Here is a 26874-nt window from a genome sequence, read left to right on the forward strand (position 1 = left end):
ATGTAGGTATATTACACATTCAGACATAAGTTAATTTAACAAAAGGAAAGCCAGACTATCTGGAACTGTTCCCCTCTTAATACCCTGCAGTGGAGCCCAGGGGCCCAAAGGGCAGAGTGCAGCCCGGTTGAAACCCTTTATTTTGATTAGTTTCCCTATTCAGCTTATCTCCAGACTGTGCCAGTCAGGTCGAGGACCGGAGCACTCCTTCCACCGGAAATGTACTGAAACACGTTTCATTCGGTCTTTCAAATTCCGGATTCCGTGGTAGTTGCCCCAGGAAGCCTTTCAAGCATCCTCCCGCTACCCGTGCCTACCCGTGCCGGGCAGCCGTTCAAGTTACCTTTTTACATTCAACCTCATAATGCTTTTGTTGTTGTTGTTGCAGTCATCACACTGTGTCGAAATTTTGTTTACATGTCTCTTTGCTACTCGACCGTGCGCTCGTTGAGGACAAGGCTGGAGGTTAGGCCTAGCGCAGACCAGGTTCCGAAACTACTCTGCCAAAGAATCGTGTGCTGGCTTCAAGGGGCTCCCAAGCAGGGACAATCCTCGAGTTCTGGGGCGATCTTCGATCCCTTCGTGACTACCGAGAAGCAAACGTGCCGGGAGCTGAATTCGAGCACCCAGGCCGGGACGGCGGCCAAGAGCGCGGCCCGGTGCACTCGCTCCTCCCCGGCGCCGCGCCCGCGCTGGCTTCCAGAGAGGTGCTCTCCGCCCGCGCGGCGCCCGCTGCGAGGGTCGGGTCGCGGCCGCCGGTCCGCCGCCCCCACGGGCGGGCGTGGCGTTCACAGCCCGCGACCGAAATGAACACGGGGAGGGGCTGGAGTTGGCAGCGGAGGGCCCGCGAGGGCAGGCGGGGGCCAGGCGCCAGGCAAGGGGCCGCCCTCCTAATTCCTCGCACTGTTTCCTCCCCGGGGCCCAGCCGGGGGCAGCCGTCTCCGGGCCGCTTCCTCTCCTCCCGCCCCGCCGCCTCCGAGACCACTCTCTCCACACCGCGTGGCGCGGAACACTCGGTCTCACCCTCCCGCCGCCTCCGGCGCCCGCGGCCGCCTTCCACGCCCCTCTCCCGCCCGCGCGCGCGCGCGTCGCCCCGCCACCTCCTCCGGGGAGGGCGGGGCCTGGGCCTCGGCGCGCAGTCAGCCACGGTCCCAGCCTGCCCCGCGCCGGCCAACGAGAGCAAAGCCAGTGACTCACCTCCGCCGCGCTAACTCCTCGCTAGCTCTCCCCTCACACACGCTCACGCCCGGCTCGAGATGGCGGCGGCGGCGGCGGCGGCGGGGGACTCTGATTCCTGGGGTGAGGAGAAGTTGCGGGGGCAGGGCCTGGGCCGGCGCTGGTCTCAAGCCGAAGCAGGCGCTAACGCGGCTCGCTCTCTTCCGTAGACGCGGACACGTTCTCCGTGGAAGACCCGGTGCGGAAGGTGGGGGGCGGCGGCACCGCCGGCGGGGACCGCTGGGAAGGCGAGGACGAGGACGAGGACGTCAAGGTGGGTGCGGGCCGGGGCTCCCGGCAGCGCGGGAGCGGACTGGCGCTGTCGCGGGCGGGGATGCCCGTCGACAGGCGGGCGGGTGGACTCTGGGCCCAGGGGCGCCGCCCGGGCCTGCGGGGCTACGGGTCCAGACGCAAGCGTAGGGCTTCCCGCTGCCCTTCTCTCCTCGGCTCGCCAGCCGTATGGGCCGACGTCTAGCAGCGTGGCCTTTTGGACTTCCTCGCAGAGGGCGGTGGCGGCCCCGGCCCCGGCCCCGGCCCCAGCCCCTCTTAAGGGTCTGCGCCCCGGCCCGGATCCCATCCGCCAACTGGCGACGGGAGGTGACAGCAGCAGCAGGGCCCGGCCCACGTGCAAACTTCGCGGTCTGGAGCCGCTCGCCGGAAGGATCCGGGAAGTCGGGGGTTGAGCCCCACGGTTTATCCCATATGGAAAGTCTTGCAACCCACCTGCCTTTTTGAGCTCAGATCTCCCTGGGGCAGTAACTCATTTACGTTTCCAAAGGCCCATTTGTAGAGTGTGTTCGAGCAGTTAGATGAATGAAATACTGTGGTTTAATTTCAGTCTTTTTTTTTTTTTTTTTAAACACAAGACCAATAGAAGCAGTAAAGTGAAATAACTTTAGGCTTCCCTCCCCCGCCCTGTGGTAAAGAGATGAACCGAGTACTGAGGTAGCCAGGAGTTACTGGCCAGAAACCTAGGTAGTCCACACAGCGACCTGGAAATGGACAGTTGATAGACTGAGTTATTTATCTACATACAAATGATTCCTAAGGAAATACTGGTTGGAATAGACGAGGGGCCGGTGTTTTTCCCCTGTGCTTTGTTGATCTAAACCAGATGTACGTTTTGTTTTTGAAAACTCCTGGGGACTTATCAAATGGCTTCAGATGACACAGTATGACTAGGGGTATTTGTTTTTAAGTAGCAAACACCTCTCAACCCCAGAATGTTAAGATTCTTATTAACAGAACTCTCAAAATATTTATATATTGGTGCAGATAAAGTTTTGTATGAATTGAGAAAAAAGTTTCTTTTGGTTTTGATTCAATTAGTGTATGTTTTTTACTTTCCTAATTTCTATCCTTCAATACATGTTGGGAGCCCTGTTAAGTCCTGCTCGGGTTGAAAAAAATTTAAGCTGGACAATCACTATGAACTTAATACTACTTTTGTTTGGATTTTACCTTTTTCTCCTCAGAGTCTAATGAGATAGATGTCCAGTTTATGGAACATAACATAACTCCTTGAGGTTCAGGGAGAATGTGAGCTTTGCATACATTGAGATTAATAAGTGAGTAGTACTCTTGTGAAGATACTTAAATGCTCTATTTACATGTTGTATATATATGGGAATGGATTGTGTATCAGTCTCATTGCAAGATATTAGTTACTTCCCTGCATTGTCTTGGACTTTCTGTTTTGAGCCTTCAGTTCAGATTTGTCCTTTGACTTTTTGTATGCTTACTGATGTAGCAGGTAGGACATCTGTTCTGAAAATTGATTGATTTAGCAAATGAGAAGAAATGCTTACTGGGTGCAGCAGTTAGGACATCTGTTCTGAAAATTGATTGATTTAGCAAATGAGAAGAAAAGATGGGATAAATCAGGAAAGAAGTACCAGAAAATGAAGTAACTAAGTTTGAGATTTACAGATGCTAAGAGACCATAAAGGTCATCTTGTCCAGTCACTCTTATCAGTGCAGATTCTTTTCTTTTATTCAAATATCTTATTTCTTTTACATAAACACTGAAGTTGATCTTGGAGAAAAACTCAACTTGTCCATTTTATTTCTGAGTTGAAATGTTGGTTTCTTTTGAATTTCTTCAAGATTCCCAGGTTATGGTATTCATGGAGTAGTTTGATTCTTAGGCTTTGGAATCAGACAGACATGGGTGTACATTATATTGCCTTGACATTTTCTCTATTTGTGGTCACAAACAAGTTTTTTAATCTTTCCTTTTAGTTTCCCAGTCTAAGTTTTCATTATAGGAGATAACTTCGGGGGGTTGTTTTACATTTTATTTACTTAGGGTATGGAGAGGGAGAGGGAGAATCTTTTTTTTTTTTTTTTAATATTTTATTTATTTATTCATGAGAGACACAGAGACAGAGAGAGGCAGAGACACAGGCAGAGAGAAAGCAGGCTCCATGCAGGGAACCGAATGTGGGACTCGATCCCTGGACTCCAGGATCACGCCCTGAGCTGAAGGCAGGCACTCAACCACTGAGCCACCCAGGCGTCCCGGAGAGAGAGAATCTTAAGCAGGTTCCACACCCATTGCGGAGTCTGAGGCACAGGGCTTGATCTCACAACCCTGAGATTATGATCTGAGTTGAAATCGAGTCCAACACCAACTGAGCCACCCAGACACCCCTATTTTGCACCTTAGATGATTTAATGTCTAGCATTAAGCAGAGTTGCTTAGCACTTCTGAGGCACTCAGTTAATGTTAATACTCTCTCTCTCTCTTTTTTTTTTTTTTTAAAGATTTTATTATTCATGAGAGAGACACACACACACACACACACAGAGGCAGAGACATAGGTAGAGGGAGAAGCAGGTTCCATGCAGGGAGCCCAATGTGGGACTTTATCACGGGACTCCGGGATCATGCCCTGAGCTGAAGGCAGACGCTTAACCGTTGAGCCACCCAGGCATCCCAGTGTTAATACTCTTACATAGAGATGTAGTCTTAGTTTTTCTGGCTAAAGGAAAATATACCGGTTACCTCTAGTATCTGGGGTTTATTTTGTACCACATTTTGTGATTTCCTGAGCTCCAGAATAAGTTCTCCCCACAGTGGCTATTTTTCTGTGAATTTTGTGTTTTGAATGGAATGACCTTGGTTGTCAAGCAAGTTTTTGCTCTGAGTTTACCAGTCTAGAAGTTGAATTTTGTCAATACCAAATTTCTGAATTCTGATAATTTAGTACTTAATCCTTTTGTAAGGATACAAAAACAAGGCTTAGTTTTCATGAGATCAAATAATCGCAATCTTTAAACAGTACAATGTATGAATTTTTTAAAGTCTTCAAAGGTAAGATACGCAGAAACAGTAAGTTCTTCGATTTATGTCATCATCTAGTGTTTAACCTTTAAGAATATAGATTTAGTGTCATGTGTAATGTCCTGAGATATGAAGAGAAAACTGAGGTCTTTGTTACAGTAATTTGCTTCAGTAGTTTACTGTCTTTCAGTAGACATTATAACATTTTGCTTCCCTGAAGACTTTTCAGATAGCTGTCTGGTAATGACAGAAATGGATTTAGGTGAAAGCGTAGAATTGTTAATATTCATGAGGAGAGAAGCCTGTGCTTCTTCCCAGTTAAAAAGATGAGAACCAGGGGTCCCCGGCGGCTCATTTGGTAGAACATGCGACTCTTTATCTCAGGGTTGTAAGTTCAAGCCCCATGTTGAGTGTAGAGATTACTTAAAAAAGAAAATCCTTAAAAAAAAAAAAAAAAAAAAAGATGAGAACTGGTGAGAACTGGGAAGCATACTCTCCTGTTGTACTTGCTTTGTTTTACCTTTCTTACTATCCTGATCTTATGCAGAGTTAGTGGGAGCAATTGTTCACTTAGCATATATCACTGGACTCCTTCCCCATTGCTGGAGTGATGTACAGGCTGTGGTGACAAAGAAGGAAGTGTGTAGCTAGCTATCCGCTGCAAACAGAGGCAATATAACTTTTATTCCATTTTACTAGTCTTCTAACATTTCAATATAGAATAGATTAAAAGCTGGATTTATTCAAGGTGTGTAAAATTGTATTGAAGAAACTTCTGGCTGTGTTCAAACATCTCTGGCATTTTTTCCTGTAATGCTGTTATAGAGTTTTTTTTTTAAAAGATCTGAGAATGAACTTAGTTGAAAACCACCTGTCTCATTCTACCCATTCAAGCATCTGTTAGGATCCTATCCAGCTTAATAGTTTAAATCTACCAGAGTATTGGGCAGCCCGGGTGGCTCAGCGGTTTAGCGCCGCCTTTGGCCCAGGGTGTGATCCTGGAGACCCGGGATCCAGTCCCACTTTGGGCTCCCTGCATGGAACCTGCTTCTCCCTCTGCCTGTGTCTCTGCCTCTCGCTGTCTCCCTCTCTGTGTTTCTCATGAATAAATAAATAGAAAATCTTAAAATAAATAAATAAATAAATATACCAGAGTAATACATTTTTCTTATTTATTTATTTATTTATTTATTTATTTATTTATTATTTATTTATTTTTATGTTTTTTTTTTTTTTTTAAGATTTTATTTATTCATTTATGAGAGAGGCAGAGACACCGGCAGAGGGAAAAGCAGGCTCCACGCAGGGAGCCTGATGTGAGACTCAATCGTGTGACTTCAGGATCACGCCCTGAGCCAAAGGCAGACACTCAACCCTTGAGCCACCCAGGCGTCCCTCTTTTCTTTTTTAAAGATTTTATTTATTTATTGAGAGAGGGAGAGAACATGTGCGTGGAGGAGCAGAGTGAGAAGTGGACTCCCTGGTGAGCAAGCAGCCCTATTCAGAACTCAATCCCAGGACCCTGGGATTGCAACCTGAGCAGAAGGCAGATGCTTAACTGACTGAGCCACTCAGGTGCCCAGTGAGGACATTTTTCCAGCATTGGAAATAGCACTTCTGAAGAAGGGAATCTCTACTTCAGAGAAATGGGAGATTATTGGGAAATACTCAGAAGGTGGGCATTTTGCCAGGAAATGGGTATCTTGAAGTGTGTGTGTAACTTCTTATGAAAAATTCCAAGCATAAACAGAGGTAAAAAGAAGTTTAATAAACCTATGAGCGATCTTATTTCTTCTATATCTTCACTTGCTTTTCTCCTCCCCTAACCAGATTATTTTGAGGAAAATCTCAATTATATCATTTCAGTTCCCTGAAAGTTTTAATCAACTAGTAAGTTTTTAGTTAGGAAGCATGTTTGTTATTGAAAAATACTTAATATGTTTGTCTTGATGGATGACTGGAATTATTATTATTATTATTTTTTTAATTTTTATTTATTTATGATAGTCACACACACACACACAGAGGAGAGAGAGAGGCAGAGACACAGGCAGAGGGAGAAGCAGGCTCCATGCACCGGGAGCCCGACGTGGGATTCGATCCCGGATCTCCAGGATCGCGCCCTGGGCCAAAGGCAGGCGCCAAACCGCTGCGCCACTCAGGGATCCCCGGATGACTGGAATTAAATAAGCCATTTGTTTAGTGTTCAGTATCTTGATCTTGCTTTAGCTAAGTATTTAAAGTAGAATTGATTAATCACAGTTCCAAATATGAGACAGGTAGGCATTGAGATGGAATTCAATAAAAACTCAACTGAGTGCTGAGCCATAATACATGGTAGGATGTTAAAAACTTAATGAATTGAATTAAATGAAGTAGAATTTATTGAAGCAGGTACCTTGGCTTCCAGAAGCCAGCATAGTTCTGAGATGATGGAAGAACATTTGGGCTTCTTTTAAAAACTGAACTTTGCTGGGAGGTCTAGCCATGCAAGAAGACTGTTACAGAGTTCTGAGGCCTCTCAGAGCAGGTCGGTACAGCTCACAGAAAGTCGGCAGAAGGCTCTTTTCCTGCAAAAGGTTATTCTTTATCTAAACCAAACTACTTAAAGAAAAGTAAAAGGGTATATGTTAATTAATGGACTCTTTCTATGAGGCAGAAGAATTTTACTTTCCTTTGAAGCTACTTCTATTTGACGATCTATAAATATATCTTGCTTAAGTTGGAAAGCATTTTCAGCCCTAAATGTGTTCTCTCACTGCATGTGACATTCTGTAGTTGTACATTTTGAAGATGATAGATTAGCCAACTACTGGCTATATTATTAGAAATTTTTAAAAAGCAGGATTTAAAATTTTTGTTTTCAGTTCTCAGTCATGTTCAATTGGGAAGCAGGTTTTAAACTTGAAAAGCAGCCATCTCTTTCAGAAAAATTATTCCAATGGTGTTGGGTGTGTATCTGTAGAAGAGTATAGATAAGTAAGTAGTTTATATACTGCTTCTGTTTTATGGAAGCTAGCTATTTTACGAGAGCAACCAGGGTAATTCTTTTGAAGATAAATTGAATATTATACCTGGAAGATTTATTACCTACCAAAAATAATTGGGTAAGGAATTTACTTGGTTATTGATAGGTATTCTCTGGAACTAAATAACCATTTAGAGTTTACTAAATTACAGATTTATTTGCTGTTTAAATGTGTTAATTTTAGTTCCTCTAAGAACCTTTTTTGAATTTTATTTGAATTTATTGTCAGCATTTATAAAGTCCTAGTATTTACAGAAAATTGGGCAGATTTCAACATTCTACCTTATGTGTATTTTTTAGGCACTTGCAAATTTTATAACTAAGGAAACAAAAGGTTTAAGTTCTTGGGGAAAACTACCTGACCTGCTTTTGGGATTACATCTATTTGGAAGGGTGACCAGTCTCTTTGTTAACATCACTATGCTCCCTTCTTTAGGGACTTGTCCCCAGAATGGCGGAAACTTCAGGGCAGACTTGTTTTGAGCACTATGAGGTGAGGGTGACAGGCAAGGCTTGCCTTTAATGGTTCTTTTATGAACATAGGAACAGATGCCATAGCTGTTCCCAGGACTTGTTAATAGGAACCACTGCTTTTGCTTCTACAGTCCATTCTGTGGTAGAATTCTAAGTAGCCTTATTATGTCTGCATTGATGAGACAGTTTGAGTGTCTGGAATAAGGTTTATGCTTTGATGGGGAAACCAGGAACAGGGATAGAGGTGGTGGGTAGAATTGATAAAAATGAGATACTGAGGGAGGAGTGATATGGATGGGGGTGAAGTTTTACTGAGAACGGGAACTGAGAAATGCTCCTCTGATGTTTGTTTCTTCATGTTGGAGGTATCAGGATGGAGCTCTTCAGTTTTAGCCATACTTCTCCAGTCTTGGCCACTTAGTACTTACTAGAGGCTGCTAGACTAGTTTCTTAAAATTAGTAGAAAACCATCACAGGCAATTTGAGTTAGATAGATTTGCAGCTGGACATGATACTATGTGCCATACACTTCTCTTTGATCAGCTTTCCTGTAATTCCAGGGGAACTCGTTCCAGAACTGATGGAAAGAACAAATTTTGGTGTGGGAGAGACCTAATTCTCAGAGAGTTATTATGTAATTCAGGACTCAGGTGTAAAGTTACGTTTACTGTGACACTATAAAGGAACTTTGGTCCATTTAGAACTGGTTCCTTCATTTGTTGTTGTTGTTTAGTTCTTTCATTATATTTCACTGAGATTTTGGAATAGCTATCTCAGGGCCTTAATGTTCTTATCTATAAATTGAGGGTAACACTACCTTACTTACAGAACTTTTGTAAGGGTTAACTCTGTTACTAGATGTAAGGCCCTTTGCACAGTGCCTGGTACAAAGTAAGTACTTGGCAAATGCTTTATCATCATCATTGTTGTCATTATCACTATTATTAGTAGAAAGTGGTGAATATCTACCCCTTTCAAGTAAACAAGTGGTCTTCCTGTCTGAAGCACTGCCTAAGTGGACTATTATTCACAGACCCAGCTTTCTATGTTCTGTGAAGATTAAAACAACAACAAAAACTCCTGGTGTTTACTTTTTATTTTTAGCTCTAGGATTCCTTTTGTACTGTGCTATATTGATAACAAGCACTTAAGCAAACCAGTGAGATTATACAAACATCTGCTTTCTAATTTCTAACTCTTGTGCCTTAGATGTCCAAACAATGACTAGCAGGTTTGCTTTCAGTCTGTTAACCTTGAACTCTGAGCTAAATTGCCAAGGTAAGGGTGATTATAAAAATATTTTACTTTCATACAAACTATTTTCTATTCTGCTTGCAGACTGTATGGCAGCCTTAATCAGGATTTTTAGTCCTTTGGTGGACTTAGAGATTTTTATTAAAGTCAAGGCTTGGTTAGTTTAAATGTCTAGACTGATTCAGATTATGACCTGTCTTGTTATAAAACAGAAGCTTGGTGTCATACTTAGGCACATTAGTCATCCTCTGCATCTTGCAGTGGCATCAGGGCCCCCTGCTTTGCATCTGTAATCTGTGGTTCAGCTTCAAATGGCATGTCATAGGGTGCCTGGTAGTTGCTGAGACAATGGCCAGGCTACCTATAGATTAAAGCCCTATCAAAATACAAGGCTGTGTCTGTCCCTATTAAACATTCTAAGTCTGTGGAGCCTTTGGAAAATTATTTGATAATCAGTTTATATTTAGAGACTCTCTTAGGTATAGAAAAGACAAGAGTTGGACCATTCTCTTACATCATACACAAAGATAAAATGGTTGAAAGATCTAAATGTGAGACAAGAATCCATCAAAATCCTAGAGAACACAGGCAACAACCTTTTTGAACTTGGCCACAGCACCTTCTTACAAGACCTATCTATAAAAGCAAGGGAAACAAAAGCAATAATGAACCATTGGGACTTCATCAGGATAAAAAGCTTCTGCACAACGAAGGGACCAGTCAGTAAAACTAAAAGACAACCTGCATAATGGGAGAAGATATTTGCAAATGACATATCAGGTAGAGGGCTAGTATCCAAGATCTGTAAAGAACTTGCAAAACTCAACACCCAAGAAACAAACAACCCAGTCAAGAAATGGGCAGAAGACATGAACAGACATTTCTCCAAAGAATACCTACACATGGCCAACAAGCACATGAAAAAATGCTCCACATCACTTGCCATCAGGGAAATACAAATCAAAACCACAATGAGATACCACTTTACACCAGTGAGAATGGCTAAAATTAACAAGACAGGAAACAACAAATGTTGGTGAGGATATAGAGAAAGAATACCCTTTTGCACTGTTGGTAGGGATGCAAGCTGGTGGAGCCACTCTGGAAAACAGCTTGGAGGTTCCTCAAGAAGTTAAAAATAAAGCTACCCTAAGACCCAGCAATTGCACTTCTGGGTATTTGCCCCCAAGATACAGATGTAGTGAAACCATGGGACGCCTGCACCCCAGTGTTCCTAGCAGCAGTGTCCACAATAGCCAAACTGTGAAGGAGCTATGATGTCCTTCGACAGATAGATGGATAAAGAATTTGGAATATTACTCAGCCATCAGAAAGGATGAACACCTACCATTTACGTCGATGTAGATGGAACTGGAGGGTATTATGCTGAGTGAAATAAGTTAGTTGAAGAAAGACAATTATATGGTTTTGCTCATATTTGGAATATAAGAAATAGTGAAAGGGACCATAAGGGAAGGGGGGAAACTGAGGGATGAAAAATTAGAGAGGAAGACAAACCATGAGAGACTCCTAACTCTGGGAAACAAACAAAGAGTTGCAGAAGGGGAGGTGGGTGGGGGAATGGGGTAACTGGGTGATGGCATTAAGGAGGACACACAATGAGATGAGCACTGGGTGTTATACTATATGTTGGCAGATTGAATTTAAATAAATTTTTTTTAAAAAGAAGAAAAGACAGAGTATAGATCCACCTTAAAGTGCCCTGCCCAAGTTAGGGAGTGGATTCAAGTAGCTATTGATCAGCTCTTGACTGCTCTTAAATACTGGGTTTAAATATTATATAGATTTAATTCATTAACCAGGGTCATGTTGAGTGGAATATTACTTGAAATAATTGAGTTATTGACTAGAATGTTGGATACTTTCACATTTGGGAAAGATATGAAGGCCTTTCAGTTTTTTATTTAAAACAGCTGCAAATTACTTTAAGAGAAGTAGTTTTGGCTTGGTTGTCTTGTGTTTTGTTAACGGAGAAGCTTTTTGTTTTTTCTTTTGAGAAGCTTTTTACAGAATGAGACAAGTTGATATAAAAGTTAATATGGAAAAAGAAATGCAAGAATGGCCAGGAAAATACTTAAAAACCTGAAAACCTATAAGGAAGGGACTAAGCATAGCCTATATAAAAATATACTATAAAGTAATGAAAGCAGTATGGTATTGATGTATGAAGAGACAATAGACAGCGGGATGGAATAGAAAGCAGACATATACCAAGTACCTGTGAAAATTTAGGGTACAGTAAATCACAGGACTCAGGTGGACTTTTTAGTAACTGACAGCTGGGTAACCATTTGGAAAGAGGATTAGATTCCTACTTCATCCCACACAAGAGAAAAAAACTCCACATGGACCAAGATCTAAATGAAAAAATAATGAAAGCATGTATGTTCTGGAAGAAACTGACCTGAAATTCGCGGGCAAGAAAATACTGATAAATTTTACTGCATAAATGTGCTGGGGTGCATACACTATATGAGGAAACACTAGAGGCATTTCCATTAAGAGAAGAACTAGGCAATGATCATTATCACTGCTACCATTCACAATGTACTAGAGGTTTAGCCAGTGCAATTAGATAAATCTGTTGTGGTGGCATAAGAATTGGTAATGAAGCGGGGTACAGTGGCTCGGTAGGTTGAGTGTCAGACTCTTGGTTCCAGTTCAGATCATAATCTCCAGGTCAGAGGATCAGAGGCTTCAGGCTTTGCACTCACCCGGGAATCTGCTTGAGATTCTTCCTCTCCCCCTCCTCCTGCTCTCTCTCTAGATAAGTCTTTTTTTTTTTTTTTCAAGATTTTATTTATTCATGAGAGACACAGAGAGAAAGAGAGAGGCAGAGACATAGGCAGAGGGAGAAGCAGGTTCCATGCAGGGAGCCTGATGTGGGACTTGATCCCTGGTCTCCAGGATCACACCCTGGTCTGAAGGCGGCGCCAAACTGCTGAGCCCCCCGGGCTGCCCTCTAAATAAGTCTTTAAGAAGTAATTGGTATGGGGGCAGCCCGGGTGGCTCAGTGGTTTAGTGCCACCTTCAGTCCAGGGCGTGATCCTGGAGACCCTGGATTGAGTCCCACGTCAGGCTCCCTGCATGGAGCCTGCTTCTCCCTCTGCCTGTGTCTCTGCCTCTCTCTCTCTCTCTCTCTCTCTCTCTCTGTCTGTCTCTCATGAATAAATAAATAAAATCTTAAAAAAAAAAAAGAAGTAATTGGTATGGAAGTGAAGCCATTCTCGTTTGCATATGATGTGGTAGTACACCTGGAAAATCCTGGAGCATCCATGAAAAGTGATAAATGAATTTAGTAAGGTAGCAGGATGTAAAATTAACATATAAAAGCCAATTATGTACATAAATAATAACCAGTTAGAGGACTAACAGGAAAAGAACTCTTTTTACAGTAGGAATGTAGAAATTCTTAGGAATGAACCTAAAGAGAAATTCACAAAACTTCTTTTTTTTTTTTTTTTAATATTTTTTTGAATTTTTATTTATTTATGATAGTCACAGTGAGAGAGAGAGAGGCAGAGACACAGGCAGAGGGAGAAGCAGGCTCCATGCACCGGGAGCCCGATGTGGGATTCGATCCCGAGTCTCCAGGATCGCGCCCTGGGCCAAAGGCAGGCGCCAAACCGCTGCGCCACCCAGGGATCCCCACAAAACTTCTAAGAGAGAACTTTTTTAAAAGATTTTATTTATTTTGAGAGAAAGCATGAGAGAGAGAGAGCATGCGCAGGGGTGGAGAGGGCAGAGAAGAGAGAGAAACAGGTTCCGCCTTGAGCAGTTAGCCAGATGTGGCCTCATGGGGCTCCATCCTAGGACCCTGGGATCATGGCCCAAGCTGAAGGTAGACACTCAATGAACTGAGCCACTCAGGCGCCCCTAAGAGAGAAACTTTAAAACTTTACTTGAAAGATACAGAAGTAGAGTTGAACAAATGGAAGGACAGACCTTTTCCTTGGCTAGGGTGGCTCAACATCATGAAGATGTGTGTTCTCCCAACATTAATTAATAATTTTAATGCAATATCAAAAAAATACTAATAAACTTGTTTCTGTGGAGTTAGACAAGCTGATAATAAGGTGTACATGGAAAAGTAAATATGCGAGAATTATTATTATTATTTAAAATAATTTATTCATGAGATATACAGAGGGAGAGGCTGAGGGGTAGGCAGAGGGAGAAGCAAGTAGGCTCCATGCAGAGAGCTCAATGCGGGACTTGATCCCAGGCCTCCAGGATTGTGCCCTGAACCAAAGGCAGACACTCAACTGCTGAGCCACCCAGGCATCCTATGCAAGAATTATTAATAGAGATCCTTTTCTTTAGGATAACTGGGATGATGATGATGATGAAAAAAAAGAGGAAGCAGAAGTAAAACCAGGTGAGCCACTGGGGTTCCTTTATTTTTGGTTTTCTGTCTTGGTGAGCATGTAGTGCTTATGTTAAGACATATGATAGAATCTAGCTCACAAAATTGAGAATTTTGGTGTTTAGAAGCCAAACATTCTTCTGTTCTTTATTCCTTTCTTTCCCCTCAAATCATAATCCTATTGGATACTACCTACTGCTTTCTGTTTGGAGCGCTGCTGTTAGGAGAGAGTAGGTTGTGTGACCTCACTAAATCCTGCTGCAGGTGCTAGGGAAATAGGAAGGGAGGTGTTTGGGTCCTAGGAATCATATCAGAGAGGAGAAAGGAAGAGTCCCAGAACTTTCCCATTCTTATTTGCCAGGAAGTCACCATGTGAAACTGGAGCTGGGAGAAGTTTGGTCTCTTGAAGTATACAAGTATTATATATCTGTCTTTCCATAAACTGGAAAATACTCAGGATAACTGTGATTAAAACATTTCTTTCAGAAGTAAAAATTTCAGAAAAGAAAAAAATAGCAGAGAAAATAAAAGAGAAAGAACGGCAACAGAAGAAAAGGCAAGAAGAAATTAAAAAGAGGGTAAGTACCATTCGTTTCCTGCAATACAGAATTCTCACATCAGTAGTGGTACAGTGTCTTAATAGACAGCAAGTATTACATCGCAATCTGAAGGGGTTTGTAAAGACTCCATGGATACTATCCACCAAGTGAATCCCCAAACTGAATTTGTGGTTTTGCAAAAAGCTAACCTGGAAGCTTTATGTATTAGAATGCCTTTTAAATTTCCACAAATGTTCAGGAACAGTCATGATTGTGTAGTACTACCATCAGTGATTTTTGCCAGTCCCTGCAGTTCTTTGTAGTTGTGATTAATTGCAGTTGTACATATTGAGCAAAATACAAAAAAGTAACCATTTCTCTGCCATGTACTATGTAGGTGTTCCTGATTACTTGGAGGAAGATCAGGAACTCTATATTAATTTTTTTTCTATATTAATTTTTTTAATAGAAAGTACATTTACATGATTCAAAAGTCAAAACAGTATTAAGAACTCCCAACATCCTGTTTTTTTCTCCCTCTGTCTCCTAAGTGAATATTGGTTTCTTGCATCGCGGAGGTGTCTTTGGATATAACTATATATTCTTATTCCTTGCTTTTCTTAAGTTTTTTTACTTTTATAGTTTTCACCTTGCTTTAATATATCATGGAGATCTTTTCATATCACCATAGAGAGCTTTTTAGTTTTTTTTCTTGACTTTTCATTAAAAATTTCAAACGTAAAAATAGAGAAAATGAATAATCATCTGTCTCCTAAATTTAACAGTTGCTAATATTTGCCATATTTGCTTCATCTCTTTTGTTGTTAAAATATAATCAAGTCCACAACAGACATTATGCATTTTACCTTTAAATACTTCAGTATGCATCTCTGAAAAATCAAGGCTATTTCTTACATGATTACGTACCTATTAGAGTGAATAATAATTTTTTAATGTCCTCTAGTACTCAGTTTATTTAATTTTAATTTTTTTTAAAGATTTTATTTATTTATTCATGAGAGACACAGAGAGAGAGAGACAGAGACACAGACACAGGCAGAGGGTGAAGCAGACTCCATGCAGGGGGCCTGATGTGGGACTCGATCCCGGGTCCCCAGGATCACGCCCTGGGCCAAAGGCAGCGCTAATCCGCTGAGCGGATTACCCGGGCTGCCCTAGTATTTAGTTTATATGCATTTTCCTGATTGTCTCCAAATGTCTTTTATGTATGGTTTGTTCAGACAAGGACTTTGCATTGCATTAGGTGGTTAAGATATCCTAAGTCCCCTGGAGTGTCTTTCTCTCTCTTTAAGGTAACATTGACTTATTGAAGAGAGGAGCCCCTTTGTTTTATAAAACATCCCACCTTCTTGATTTGTTTGATTACTTATATTTGGAATTTTCTGTAACTTGGCAGATAAGTCTAAAAGTTTGACTTCTCAGATTTGACTTCCAAATTCAGATTAAACATTTCTAATTGGAACGCTTCAGAGGTCATGCTGTGTGCTTTATATTGTATCACATCACACCAGGAGTCACATCATGTGTGTCCTATTATTAGTGATGCTAAAGTTGATCAGTGGATTAAGGTGGTAACAGCCTAATCCTTGTTTCATGTCAGCCTCTCACCAGTTTGTTTAGTGTTAATGATGATTGTTGCCTAATTAGGGATTGCAGAATGGTGATTTTTTTCATCCTATGACTTCTCTTCCATTTGTTATTGGCTGGCTTTTTTTTTTCTTCTTATGCTTACTCTGGATATGATTTGTGCTGAAAGAGTAAAAACTTAATTGTTTTGTTTAAAAGATTTTATTTATTTATTCATGAAAGACAGAGAGAGAGAGAGAGAGAGAGGCAGAGACACAGGCAGAGGGAGAAGCAGGCTCCATGCAGGGAGCCTGATGTGGGACTGGATCTTGGGATTCCAGGATCACGCCCTGCGCTGAAGGCAGACGCTTAACCACCGAGCCAACCAGGCGTCCCAATTGTTTTCTTTTAATTGCCAGTTTTTCAGAGTAAGGAGAGAGTGTAATCATAACTTCAATGGTGAAAAATGAGGGATTTTTGTAGGTTTTTTTTTTCTGAGTGAATTTATGGATTTACAGATTTTTATAAATTTATTGTGTTTTACTTAGATACAGTAATTATTTTTTGGATGCTCAAATTATCCCAGCTTTGGCCAGTAGGAAACCCTTTAAGATGTCCCAATCTCCTCCTCCTTTCCTCTTCCTTCTTTTCTTCTTTCTTCTTCCTTCTTCCTTCTTCCTTCTTCCTTCTTCCTTCTTCCTTCTTCTTCTTCTTCTTTTCTTTTCTTTTCTTTTCTTTTCTTTTCTTTCTTTCTTTCTTCTTCTTCTTCTTCTTCTTCTTCTTCTTCTTCTTCTTCTTCTTCTTCTTTCTTCTTCTTTCTTCTTTCTTCTTTCTTCTTTCTTCTTCCTTTTTTTTTTCAGAATCCCATTAGTCTTTGAAAACTTCCCTGCTTTCTGGCAGAATAAGAAGTGTTGAGCTCACCTGGTAAATTCTCTTTAGGCCTTGAATCAGTTACTTCTTTATGGTTCTTTTTAGTTGGAAATGATAGGGGCCAAATTTAGTTGCTAGTAGTTACTCAGTGTTACTGAGGTGGCCTTGCCTTCTAGACCTTTTTTAATGGGTGAAGCTAGAAATGTGTTGTGTTGTGTGTATGTGTTGTATAAGCATTGTGTTGTGTAAGCATTAGTTCATATTGACGTTTTCTTTTATTCTGAAAATACTGGTATAATAATGTAATTGTTTATTTGCTTTTCTATGATACCAGTAACATAAAGCTACTGAATAAAGTTTAGGATTTCCTTGCAGTTCTTTTTGGGCTTAGAATATATCCTACTGAGGATGTAGAATTACATCCTGGGTTCTAAAGTCATTTGTATTATTTCCCCTGTGTATTTTATTTATTTATTTTTTTAAAGCTTTTATTTATTTGTTCATAGAGACACAGAGAGAGAGAGAGGCAACGACAGAGGGAGAAGCAGGCTCCATGCAGGGAGCCAGATGTGGGATTCGATCCTCGGTCTCCAGGATCACACTCCGGGCTGCAGGTGGCGCCAAGGTGCTGCGCCACCAGGGCTGCCCCCCCCCCGTGTATTTTAATATACATTTTAGAGTCATTTGTTTTCACTTTAAAGTTTTTTTTTTTAATTTTTTAAACATGAAATGTGTTCAGAAGTCAAAACTACACCAAAATGGTATACTCAGAAAAGTCTTACACATCCATTCCTGTTCTAGCCTCTCCATCTTGTTCCCTGTCACCCTCTATAATAAACCATTTTCATTAGTGTTTGGTTTATTCATTTTTTTTTTTTTTGGTAGCTGTATGGTATTCCATTGCCTAGATGCACCATATTTTATTTCATCAGTCTTCTAGTGTTGGACAGCTAGATTTTTTTCTTCCAGTCCTTTACTTGATGAACAGTGCTTCTATGAATAACCATATGTGTGTGTCATTTTTTTTAAGGTTTTATTTATTTATACATGAGAGACACAGAGAGAGAGACACACACACAGGCAGAGGGAGAAGCAGGCTCCCTGTGGGGAGTCCGATGTGGGACTTGGTCCCAGGATTCCAGGATCATGCCCTGAGCCGAAGGCAGATGCTCAACCACTGAGCCACCCAGGCATCCCATGTGGGTCATTTCTAATGGGTGTAGTCATATATGCAGGATAAATTCCCAGGCGAGATATTGCTGGATCAAAAGGCAAATCATATTTGTGGTCTTGATAAATGTTCACAAAATGCCCTCTGTATGGGGTTGTACCAGTTTGCATTTGCCAACAATGTATGAAAGTGCCTGTTTCCTCCAGTCTGGAACATTTTAGATACTTTTTAATAATTTATATTTGTGTATCTAAAAATAGCTACATCTGTGGTTTATTTTTTATTTTTATTTTTTAATTTATTTATGATAGTCACAGAGAGAGAGAGAGAGAGGCAGAGACACAGGCAGAGGGAGAAGCAGGCTCCATGCACTGGGAGCCCGATGTGGGATTCGATCCCGGGTCTCCAGGTTCGCGCCCTGGGCCAAAGGCAGGCGCCAAACCGCTGTGCCACCCAGGGATCCCTACATGTGTGTTTCTATGATCAGGACAAGCAATAGGATCTTATAACTCAGTCTAAGAAGCCATCTTGATTAGATTTTTCTTGGTCATTGAAGTTGAAATTTATACTGCTTTTGTTGTGTCTTGGTATTAGTCTCCAGTGTAAAGAAACCTTAGTTTGATAGCGTATTCAGTATATTCACTTCTGATGCAGGAAATACTTCATGATGTCCAGATCTACTAAGATGGTTAAGTCAAGATATTTCCCTTTTTCAAGAAAGTATTCTGAGATTTCTTTAACTTGGCATAATGACGTTTCTCATTTCATCTTCTCCATGAGAAACAGAATGCTATGTATTACAGAACTAGACTTCTGAATCAGAATTTGCAAACTGCATAGACATGGATGATCACAAATGGCACAAGCTTCCTTTACTTTTTTCCCCACTTCAGTAAGTACTGTCACAGACTTTCCCTTATAGTAAAATAATGCGTTTGTTATAGGAAATATCACAGTATAAAGATGTTAACAGTCATCTGAGAGGAGTAGGACTGGGAAATAAGTGACAACTTCCATCGTATGTGTTTAAATTTGTTAACAAATGACAATGTGTTACTTTTGTAATAGTAACAAATATAAAAAGATAAGTTCTTTTTATGATTCTTTGGAAGAAGACATTTTTTTTTATGTCTACATAGTATAGCTGACTTTTGAACAAAATGAGGGTTAAGGTGCTGACTCCTTGCACAGTCAAAAAAATCCACATACAAATTTGACTCCCCCGAAACTTAACTACTGATAGCGTACTCTTTTAAAATTTTATTTATTTATTCCTGAGAAAGAGAGAGAGAGGCAGAGACACAGGGAGGGACAGGCTCTATGCAGGGAGCCTGATGTGGGACTCGATCCCTGGTCTCCAGGATCAGGCCCTGGACTGAAGCGGCGCTAAACCACTGAGCCACCTGGGGTGCATATGACAGTGTATTCTTGATCAGAAGCCTTACTGCTAACATAGAAATAGTCAACACATAATTTTGTAGTTGTATTATATACTGTATTCTTCCAGTAAAGTAAAATAGAGGGGGAAAATGTTATTAAATCATAAAGATGGGGAGCCTGGGTGGTACAGCTGGTTAAATGTTGGACTGGACTCTTGGTTTCAGCTCAGGTATGATCTCAGGATCATGAGATCCAGCCCCGTGTTGGGCTCCATGCTGAGTGCGGAGTGTATTTCAGATCTATCTCCCTTTCTCCCTCCTGCTTATTATATCTTTCAAATAAATCTTACTGAAAAAAAAATCTGTGAATAAGTAGACCCATGTAGTTCCAACTTATGTTATTTGAGGATCATCTGTGTTGTCATATTTAACCATTCTGTTGAAATTTGGGTTGTCTCTAAATGTATTTGAAATTATAAGTAATACTCCATTGGACACCCTTGTGGCTAAATGTTTGTATGCATCTTTGGTTTCTTATGGTAAATAACTAGAAGTGGAATTCTTTGATTCCATATAAAAGTATTTTAAGACTCAGACATCTTACTAAGTTGCTCTAGAAAGGTTATTTCAAAATACAGTCTTTAGTAGCAGATATGAGTGTACAGGTTTTCCCTTTTCTATAATATCAGTTCCATCTTTTATTTTATTTTTTATTTTTTAAAATTTATTTATTCATGAGAGACACAGAGAGAAAGGCAGAGACACAGGCAGAGGGAGAAGCAGGCTCCTTGCGGGGAGCCCGATATGGGACTCGATCCCAGAACCCTGGGATCACGCCCTGATCCAAAGGCAGACACTCAACCACTGAGCCATCCAGGCGTCCCTATTTATATATGTTTAATAAAAATATTAGCAATACAAAAATGTACTGGTCCATCACACTGCCAGATGTTTTAAAACTTCCTTTTTGTCTCATTTTAGTTAGAAGAACCTGAAGAACCTAAAGTGCTAACACCAGAAGAACTATTAGCAGATAAACTGAGGCTAAAGAAATTACAGGAAGAGTCAGACCTTGAATTAGCAAAAGAAACTTTTGGTAAGTGGGCGGGGTTGAGAAGGTGATTGCAGTGAAATATTGAAGTTCCAGGTGAATATTGTGAAAATGTTACTAGTTGTGAAAGTTTAGAAGACACTTCCTTTTTTGAAATAAATACAGTACTGGCTAACTTAGATACTAGAAAGGAGTTTTTAATATTTATATTTGAGATTTCATTGCTTAGAGTGAAAAACATGCTTAGGGTTTTGAATAATTATGAGTATCAAGTAAAAAATTATTAAGATAAGTCATTGGACCCAAAATAAGTATACTGCTGCTTTAAATACATTTATCAGCTGGATGAATTGGATGAAATGTAGCTTTGAGGTTTAAATATTAGACTGACTTATAAGGCTGTGCCTTTGCTCAGGGTTATTTCTTTGTGACTTTTTGGCTTTCTCCATCCCCTGTCATTGGAGGGCTTCTATTTCTATGTGCCATCCCTGCAGCTGTGGTTGGTACGTGATATAAAAGACATGTTCAGGGTCCTATAGATAGGTAAGTTCAGAGTGTTCCAGGGGTAAAGGGTAAATAAATAAGAAACATGACCAGAGGAATAGTTTAAAGCTTTCACTTTGTTTAAGCTCATTGTTGTCATTACCTATTGAGTACTTATCAGAGTAGAAGATCATGTTGAAACAGTTAAATAACTTTGAAATTGAAACCTAGAGCTAAGAAGGATCTAGGTTATCTTGACTTTTCCCCCCATCCTTCCTTTTTTTTTTTTTTTAATTTAAATTTTTCTAAAATTCAATTTGCCAACATACAGTATAACACCCAGTGCTCATCCCGTCGAGGCCATCCTTTTTTTTTTAAATGGATCAAGCGGGCCATAATGATCATTCTCCCTTCTGTGGAAGGTGTGATTTTTCTCTCTGTACGAGTTGCTAGTAATCTAGAGTTGCTGTGATTCTCCTGTGCACTGGTGTGTGCTTGGCATGTCTTAACTGCACTCATCTCATTACAGAGAGCATACAGCCATTATCCAGTGTCTTCATAGGATGGTAAAAGCCACCCATGTGTTTATTAAAGAGAAGAGTTTACATGGTACCTATAAATTCTAATATAGGACCACAATTACAGATTACAAGGCAAAAACATGCATTCATACAGGCATCATTTGGTTAATGGGATTTTAATGTTGTGTTTCTCATACTAAAATACTGAATCAGTGGTATTGTTAACTAATATACTGTTGAAGAGGATACAGAATGTACTCTTAGCCTAGAATCCTTTTAGGCTAGATTAATTTTTCTATTGGGATTTCACACATGGTTTACCCCTGCTTATTAGCCTCTGGAGTCAGCTGGATACTTTCTCAGGAACTTTTTTTTTTTTTTTTGCTTTTTCCTTCTCTTCGCACTTTACTGTGGGCTATTCTTAGACCTATACTTTAAATAACTTTTAAGTAACTTTAAATAAAATCCCTTTTATACCAGGGGCTCCTTCAGTGGTCTGCTGAAGACTGTGGGTCTCTTCCAATTTAATGTTTTTAAATGAATAAAACACAGGATTTTACTTTTATATTGAAATGGATATCAAAATATTAAAATAACTTGATTCAGTACTGTGCTCCTTTATTAATGCATTAAATAAGATCTAGTGGCAGGTTAATAAGTAATATAATTTAAAAACAGTATTTCATGGTAATTACAACTGTAATGTGTGTGGTATGAAAATCTTTACTGGTAACAGGTTTTGCTAATATCACTGATTTGTTGCCTGTAATGAAAATGGAAGGAAATGGTAAATTAGAGGTTAGTGAAAATAAAGCCGTAAATTTTTTTTAAAGATTTTATTTATTCATGAGAGATAGAGAAAGGCAGAGACATAGGGAGAGAGAGAAACAGGCTCCATCCAGGGAGCCCAATGTGGGACCCATCCCAGGACTCCAGGATCACACCCTGAGCCAAAGGCAGATGCTCAACCATTGAGCCACCCAGGCATTCCTGTACATTTTTTTTTTTTTCTTTAAAGATTTTATTTATTCATGAGAGACAGAGAGGCAGAGACACAGGCAGAGGGAGAAGCAGGCTTCCTGCAGAGATCCCGATGTGGGATCTCTCTGTGGGTTTATAAACTTGAAAAAAATCTAGAATTTTTAGTGCTCCCTCTTCTCTTGCAGGTGTTAATAATACAGTTTATGGAATAGATGCTATGAACCCATCTTCAAGAGATGACTTCACAGAGTTTGGGAAGTTACTAAAAGATAAAATTACACAATATGAAAAGTCACTATATTATGCCAGTTTTTTGGAAGCCTTAGTTCGAGATGTGTGTATTTCATGTAAGTATTTCTAATCTGTCGTTGGATTCGTACTCAGGAGGATGGAAGTTGACTTTTTTTTTTGCATTCTATAATAAACTTAGGATTTGCTTTTTAGAAGTTACCTTGGGAATGTTCTGCAAATAGTGTGAGTGGTTTTGTTTTTTGAGGCTGCCTTTTTAATGTTTTTATAATGGCTTCCCAAAAGGGATAACTGAGCTTTGCTGACCCAGCAGCTAATAAAACACTAGCTTATTCTTTTACCTAATTATATCTTAAAAAGACTAGGAAGTGTCTTTTTGGGAAAATGATCCCTGAGCATATGGGATTTTAATGCAGAGCGAGACCACAAGTATCTGTTCATTTTACAAACAAGGAAGCCTGTGACTAGGTTTAAGTTGCTCAATATTGCTGGTACCTGTTCTCTGGGTCTGTGGGTGTGGTGCGTGCCCTGAGAAGAGTCATGCATTTCAGAGGCAGGGTGTGTGGGAGTTAAAAACCAGGGGTGGTGTGGCACTAATTATGGAAGGGACTGTTTTTAAGACTGAGAAAAAGGAATTCTATACAGTGAACTTATAGTTTCATTTGTGAAGGTGACTAATCAAAACTGAAACACTTTTTTGATAGCTAAAAACTGTTGTCTGTTTCCAGCTTGATATTTTTGTAAGGATGGAAGGGTGTGTTCTCCCATAAACAGGCTTCTTTTCTAGTAGGACACTGACATTTCTGAGACACTGACTCTTCATTCTGGTTCTGTGGTAGAAAATGGAGAAGGGGTGAAAGAGTTTTTTTGTTTTTTTTTTTTTAGATTTTATTTATTCATGAGAGACAGAGAGAGAGAGAGAGGGGCAGAGACACAGGTAGAGGGAGAAGCAGGCTCCATGCAGGGAGCCTGACGTCGGACTCGATCCCGGGTGGTGCTAAACCACTGAGCCACCCAGGCTGCCCAAGAGTTGTCATTTGTAATTTAAGAATTGTACCACGTTCATTCAGCCACTTCTCACTGTGCATTGAGGATGTGTTGTGGAAAGGCCTGGTTAATCCTCCATGTGTCTTCTTTTGCTTGTGTAAATTGAGTAAGGAAGTATGGTAGGGAGCATTGTGAGAGCTCTAAAGATACTTGTAGTTTCTCTTCCGTTAACAGTGGTGTCTTGGTTATCACAGGTCATTACAAATAAATTTTTGTTCCTAAGTTTGCCATTTTACTTTATGTTTTTAAAAGATTTTATTTATTCATGGTGGGGGAGGGTACAGAAATAGAGGAAGAGGGAGAAGCAGGATCCCTTCAGGGAGCCCGATGTGGGACTTGATCCCGGGACTCCAGGATCACACCCTGAGCTGAACGCAGACGCTCAACCACTGAGCCACCCAGGCATCCCCAGAATGATTCTTTACCATCTTATTTTTTTTTTAAGATTTTATTTATTTATTCATGAGAGACACAGAGAGAGAGGCAGAGAGAGGGAGAAGTAGGCTCCATGCAGGGAGCCCGACGTGGGACTTGATCCCGGGTCTCCAGGATCAGGTCCTGGGCTAAAGGCAGTGCCAAACCGCTGAGCCACCGGGCTGCCCACCATCTTAGGTTTAACAGGACAAATTCATAGCCTTTTCAGTTACTGGAGTTAATGATGGCCAAATTAGATTTTTTTTTTTTTTTTTTTTAGTGGAAATTGATGACTTGAAAAAGATTACCAATTCATTGACCGTGCTTTGCAGTGAAAAACAAAAGCAAGAAAAGGTAAGAGCAAGCATGTGAGGGAAATTATTTGAGAATGGGGCGTTGGCATAATAGTTTCAAGTGTCGTAGGAGCCTGAACTAAAGCTAAACTGGAACAGAGCCAGGAGTGTGAGTGCCATTACCATCCTTTTGTTTTCTTTTTGGAATTAGTAGCGATTTCCCTGGGTTAGGTCTGAGATCTCCCTTTGAGAACTGAAGCTTTTTTGGTACCAGAGGCTTTGGTGTCTGAGAGTTTCTGTACCAGAAAAGGTGCCCATAGTAGGTAGTCTCATGAATTAAAACTTTTTTTATCTTCAGCAAAGCAAAGCCAAAAAGAAGAAGAAAGGTGTGGTCCCTGGAGGGGGATTAAAGGCCACCATGAAAGACGATCTGGCAGATTATGGCGGCTATGACGGAGGATATGTACAAGACTATGAAGACTTCATGTGACATTTTCTCTTCTCCTGGTGTCTTCTTTCTGTTGCCCACAATCCCTTCAACATGTAGCACAACTTCCTTTCCTTTCAGTTCTGCCAAATGCTACAATCAGAAGTGCAGTATCTTTTGTGCTGGTTATTTAACCCCTTGACACTTAGGTGCTAATGTGCGAACGAGGGAACTTGGATCTTGCTGCCAAGGGGTTAAAATTGGGAACCTCAGTTGCTACTAAATCATAGTTTAAAAAAACAAACCTAATAATGTTGTCATTGTTGCTATCTGATTCCATAGCAGCAGTCACTGACTTGGAAACAAAGGTTGCAACATGACAAAAATTGTGTAGTATTTACCAGCACCATTCAGTAATACAGCCTTAACCATACCTCCTTGAACTACTTCATAACTTGTCAAGAAAAGCAGTTTGCAGCAAGGGCATGAGGTGTGCACCTAGTATTAAAATTGCTGTGTCTTAAAATTGAGCGTGAGGATATTAAATTACATGGTGAAGAAGACTGCTTATCTCAGAGTGAAGATAAAACGGCTGAAAAGCACTAGCTTGATATTTAAAAATTAAAATGACCAAAACCCTCCAACTTTGAAGCTGAAGAAGGTAAACCTCTCCGTTGTGTTGCATTACAACTTGTGGAATCTCTCAAGTGCATAGACTGTCTACTTTCTATTTATCAGACCGTTCTGCTGACAGAGTGCTTCACATGGGGGAGGGAAGCTCTTTACCTGTTTTCTTTCCCTGATTTAAGTGTCTGAGAAACAATTCTCCTTTGTTCTCCTCAGCTGCAGTTGAACAACTTTAACAGGGTTTTGGCATTTGCTTTCCTTTATAAAACATGCTCAGCAAACTGCACCAGTTGACTACAGTTTGGTAAATTGTTATGTTAACAATTATGACATCTGCAATGTTTTATAAAGCAACTAATTTAATAAAATCACTATTGTGAGGACTTAAAATTTGTGTTAACTCCCAAGAGGTATTTTTGGAGAATATAGAACACGGCTCTTGGGACTAGAGTTCTCTGTATACTTATAAAGCTTAATAAATAATGCCTGACAAGAAGTTACAGCTTTAAGACAAAAATGACATGCCAGGCCTTGAATAGTGTCACCCTAGAGCAACAAAGATATGGGGCTGCCTTCCTCCTCTTATTTATTTGGGCAAATTATTTGGTTGTTTAGATACCAAGGCCTAATTACCTAGAAGATCTTATTTATTTGGAATAATTGAGCTTGTTACTCAGGTTATGGCTGTAAGCATAGATTGGGTGATCTTTATTGTATATTTTCTTTTAAGCAATTAACCAAATTTGTGGTTGGAGTCTTTTTTGAAACCAGAGAATCAAAAGTAGGGACAGAACAAAAAATGTTTTAAATTTCTCTTAAATAGGAACTAGGAACCTCAAAGTTCTGTAGAGTACCGAGTATAAGACAGGACCATCTAGATGATTTGGAGGAATTAACAGGATGCAGTGACTATGCAGCAATAATTACAGCAAATAAAGATTGTTTTAAGGCAGACAAGGGCTAAGATTTCCTTGGCAGTAATAATGACATACAGTGAATTTAAAATCTATTTTATTATAGAGATCAGTTTCTAACAAATGGAAATGTATCATCTGTTCCTTAACTGTGTAAATAATATTAAATTCCTTTGAAACTGGAATCTGCAGGCACAGGTATTCTTTAATCAATACTGTATATCTAAATAGGAAGATGGAGCTTTTGATCTTAATACCAGTATCTATATAAAGTGGTGTAGATGAACAATCACTTTTAAATACTTATTGCCTTGTGAAAATTCATTCTTTACCCCCTATTCACAGAGGACTGGTTACCAGGTCAGTCTATTCTACTCCGATCGCAAACACCTGTCAGCACCTCATCTCAGTACAAGAACACAAGCACCCAGGACACCTCAGCAGGAGCCACCCTCCTAGTGTCCGAATCCACCTAACCTGCTAGCATGTCCTTTAGACAGCAGCCAGTCTGAGGGTCCTTCAGAAGCACATTCACAATGTCATAAAATTTGTGTTCGTATGCGAGCTTGTAGTACAAGTAGACATCTTCACAGTATGTGAGTAACTTCTTCAGGTTTTTCACAGCTGTGTCTGTCGGCTGATGTTGTTTATATCTAAGACAAAGGGGCATAAGGTAC

The 26874-nt window shown here is 40.4% G+C and overlaps 2 protein-coding genes across 4 annotated transcripts in view; one reads left to right on the top strand and one right to left on the bottom strand.

The window, feature by feature from the left end:
- The first annotated feature begins 1107 nt into the window (after nucleotides 1-1107).
- Nucleotides 1108-26382, top strand: EIF3J (eukaryotic translation initiation factor 3 subunit J). The gene is made up of 8 exons (XM_025998634.2): nucleotides 1108-1299; nucleotides 1386-1489; nucleotides 13602-13656; nucleotides 14131-14222; nucleotides 20172-20286; nucleotides 22412-22573; nucleotides 24217-24290; nucleotides 24588-26382. The coding sequence occupies exons 1-8, from the start codon at nucleotides 1257-1259 to the stop codon at nucleotides 24717-24719; spliced, it is 777 nt and encodes a 258-aa protein (XP_025854419.1). The 5' UTR covers nucleotides 1108-1256; the 3' UTR covers nucleotides 24720-26382.
- The window catches only part of SPG11 (SPG11 vesicle trafficking associated, spatacsin), a 73027-nt gene continuing 72430 nt past the window's right edge, over nucleotides 26278-26874 (bottom strand). For all 3 annotated transcript variants that reach the window (XR_011997650.1, XR_011997651.1, XM_072740629.1), the window contains exon 40: nucleotides 26278-26850. Coding sequence is in view for 1 of the 3 variants with exons in the window: in XM_072740629.1 (XP_072596730.1) it covers nucleotides 26670-26850 (181 nt within the window). In the remaining 2 variants the exon portion in view is untranslated. The remainder of the gene's footprint in view (nucleotides 26851-26874) is intronic.

Source organism: Vulpes vulpes, chromosome 15 (assembly GCF_048418805.1).
Source record: "Vulpes vulpes isolate BD-2025 chromosome 15, VulVul3, whole genome shotgun sequence".
Taxonomy (NCBI): domain Eukaryota; kingdom Metazoa; phylum Chordata; class Mammalia; order Carnivora; family Canidae; genus Vulpes; species Vulpes vulpes.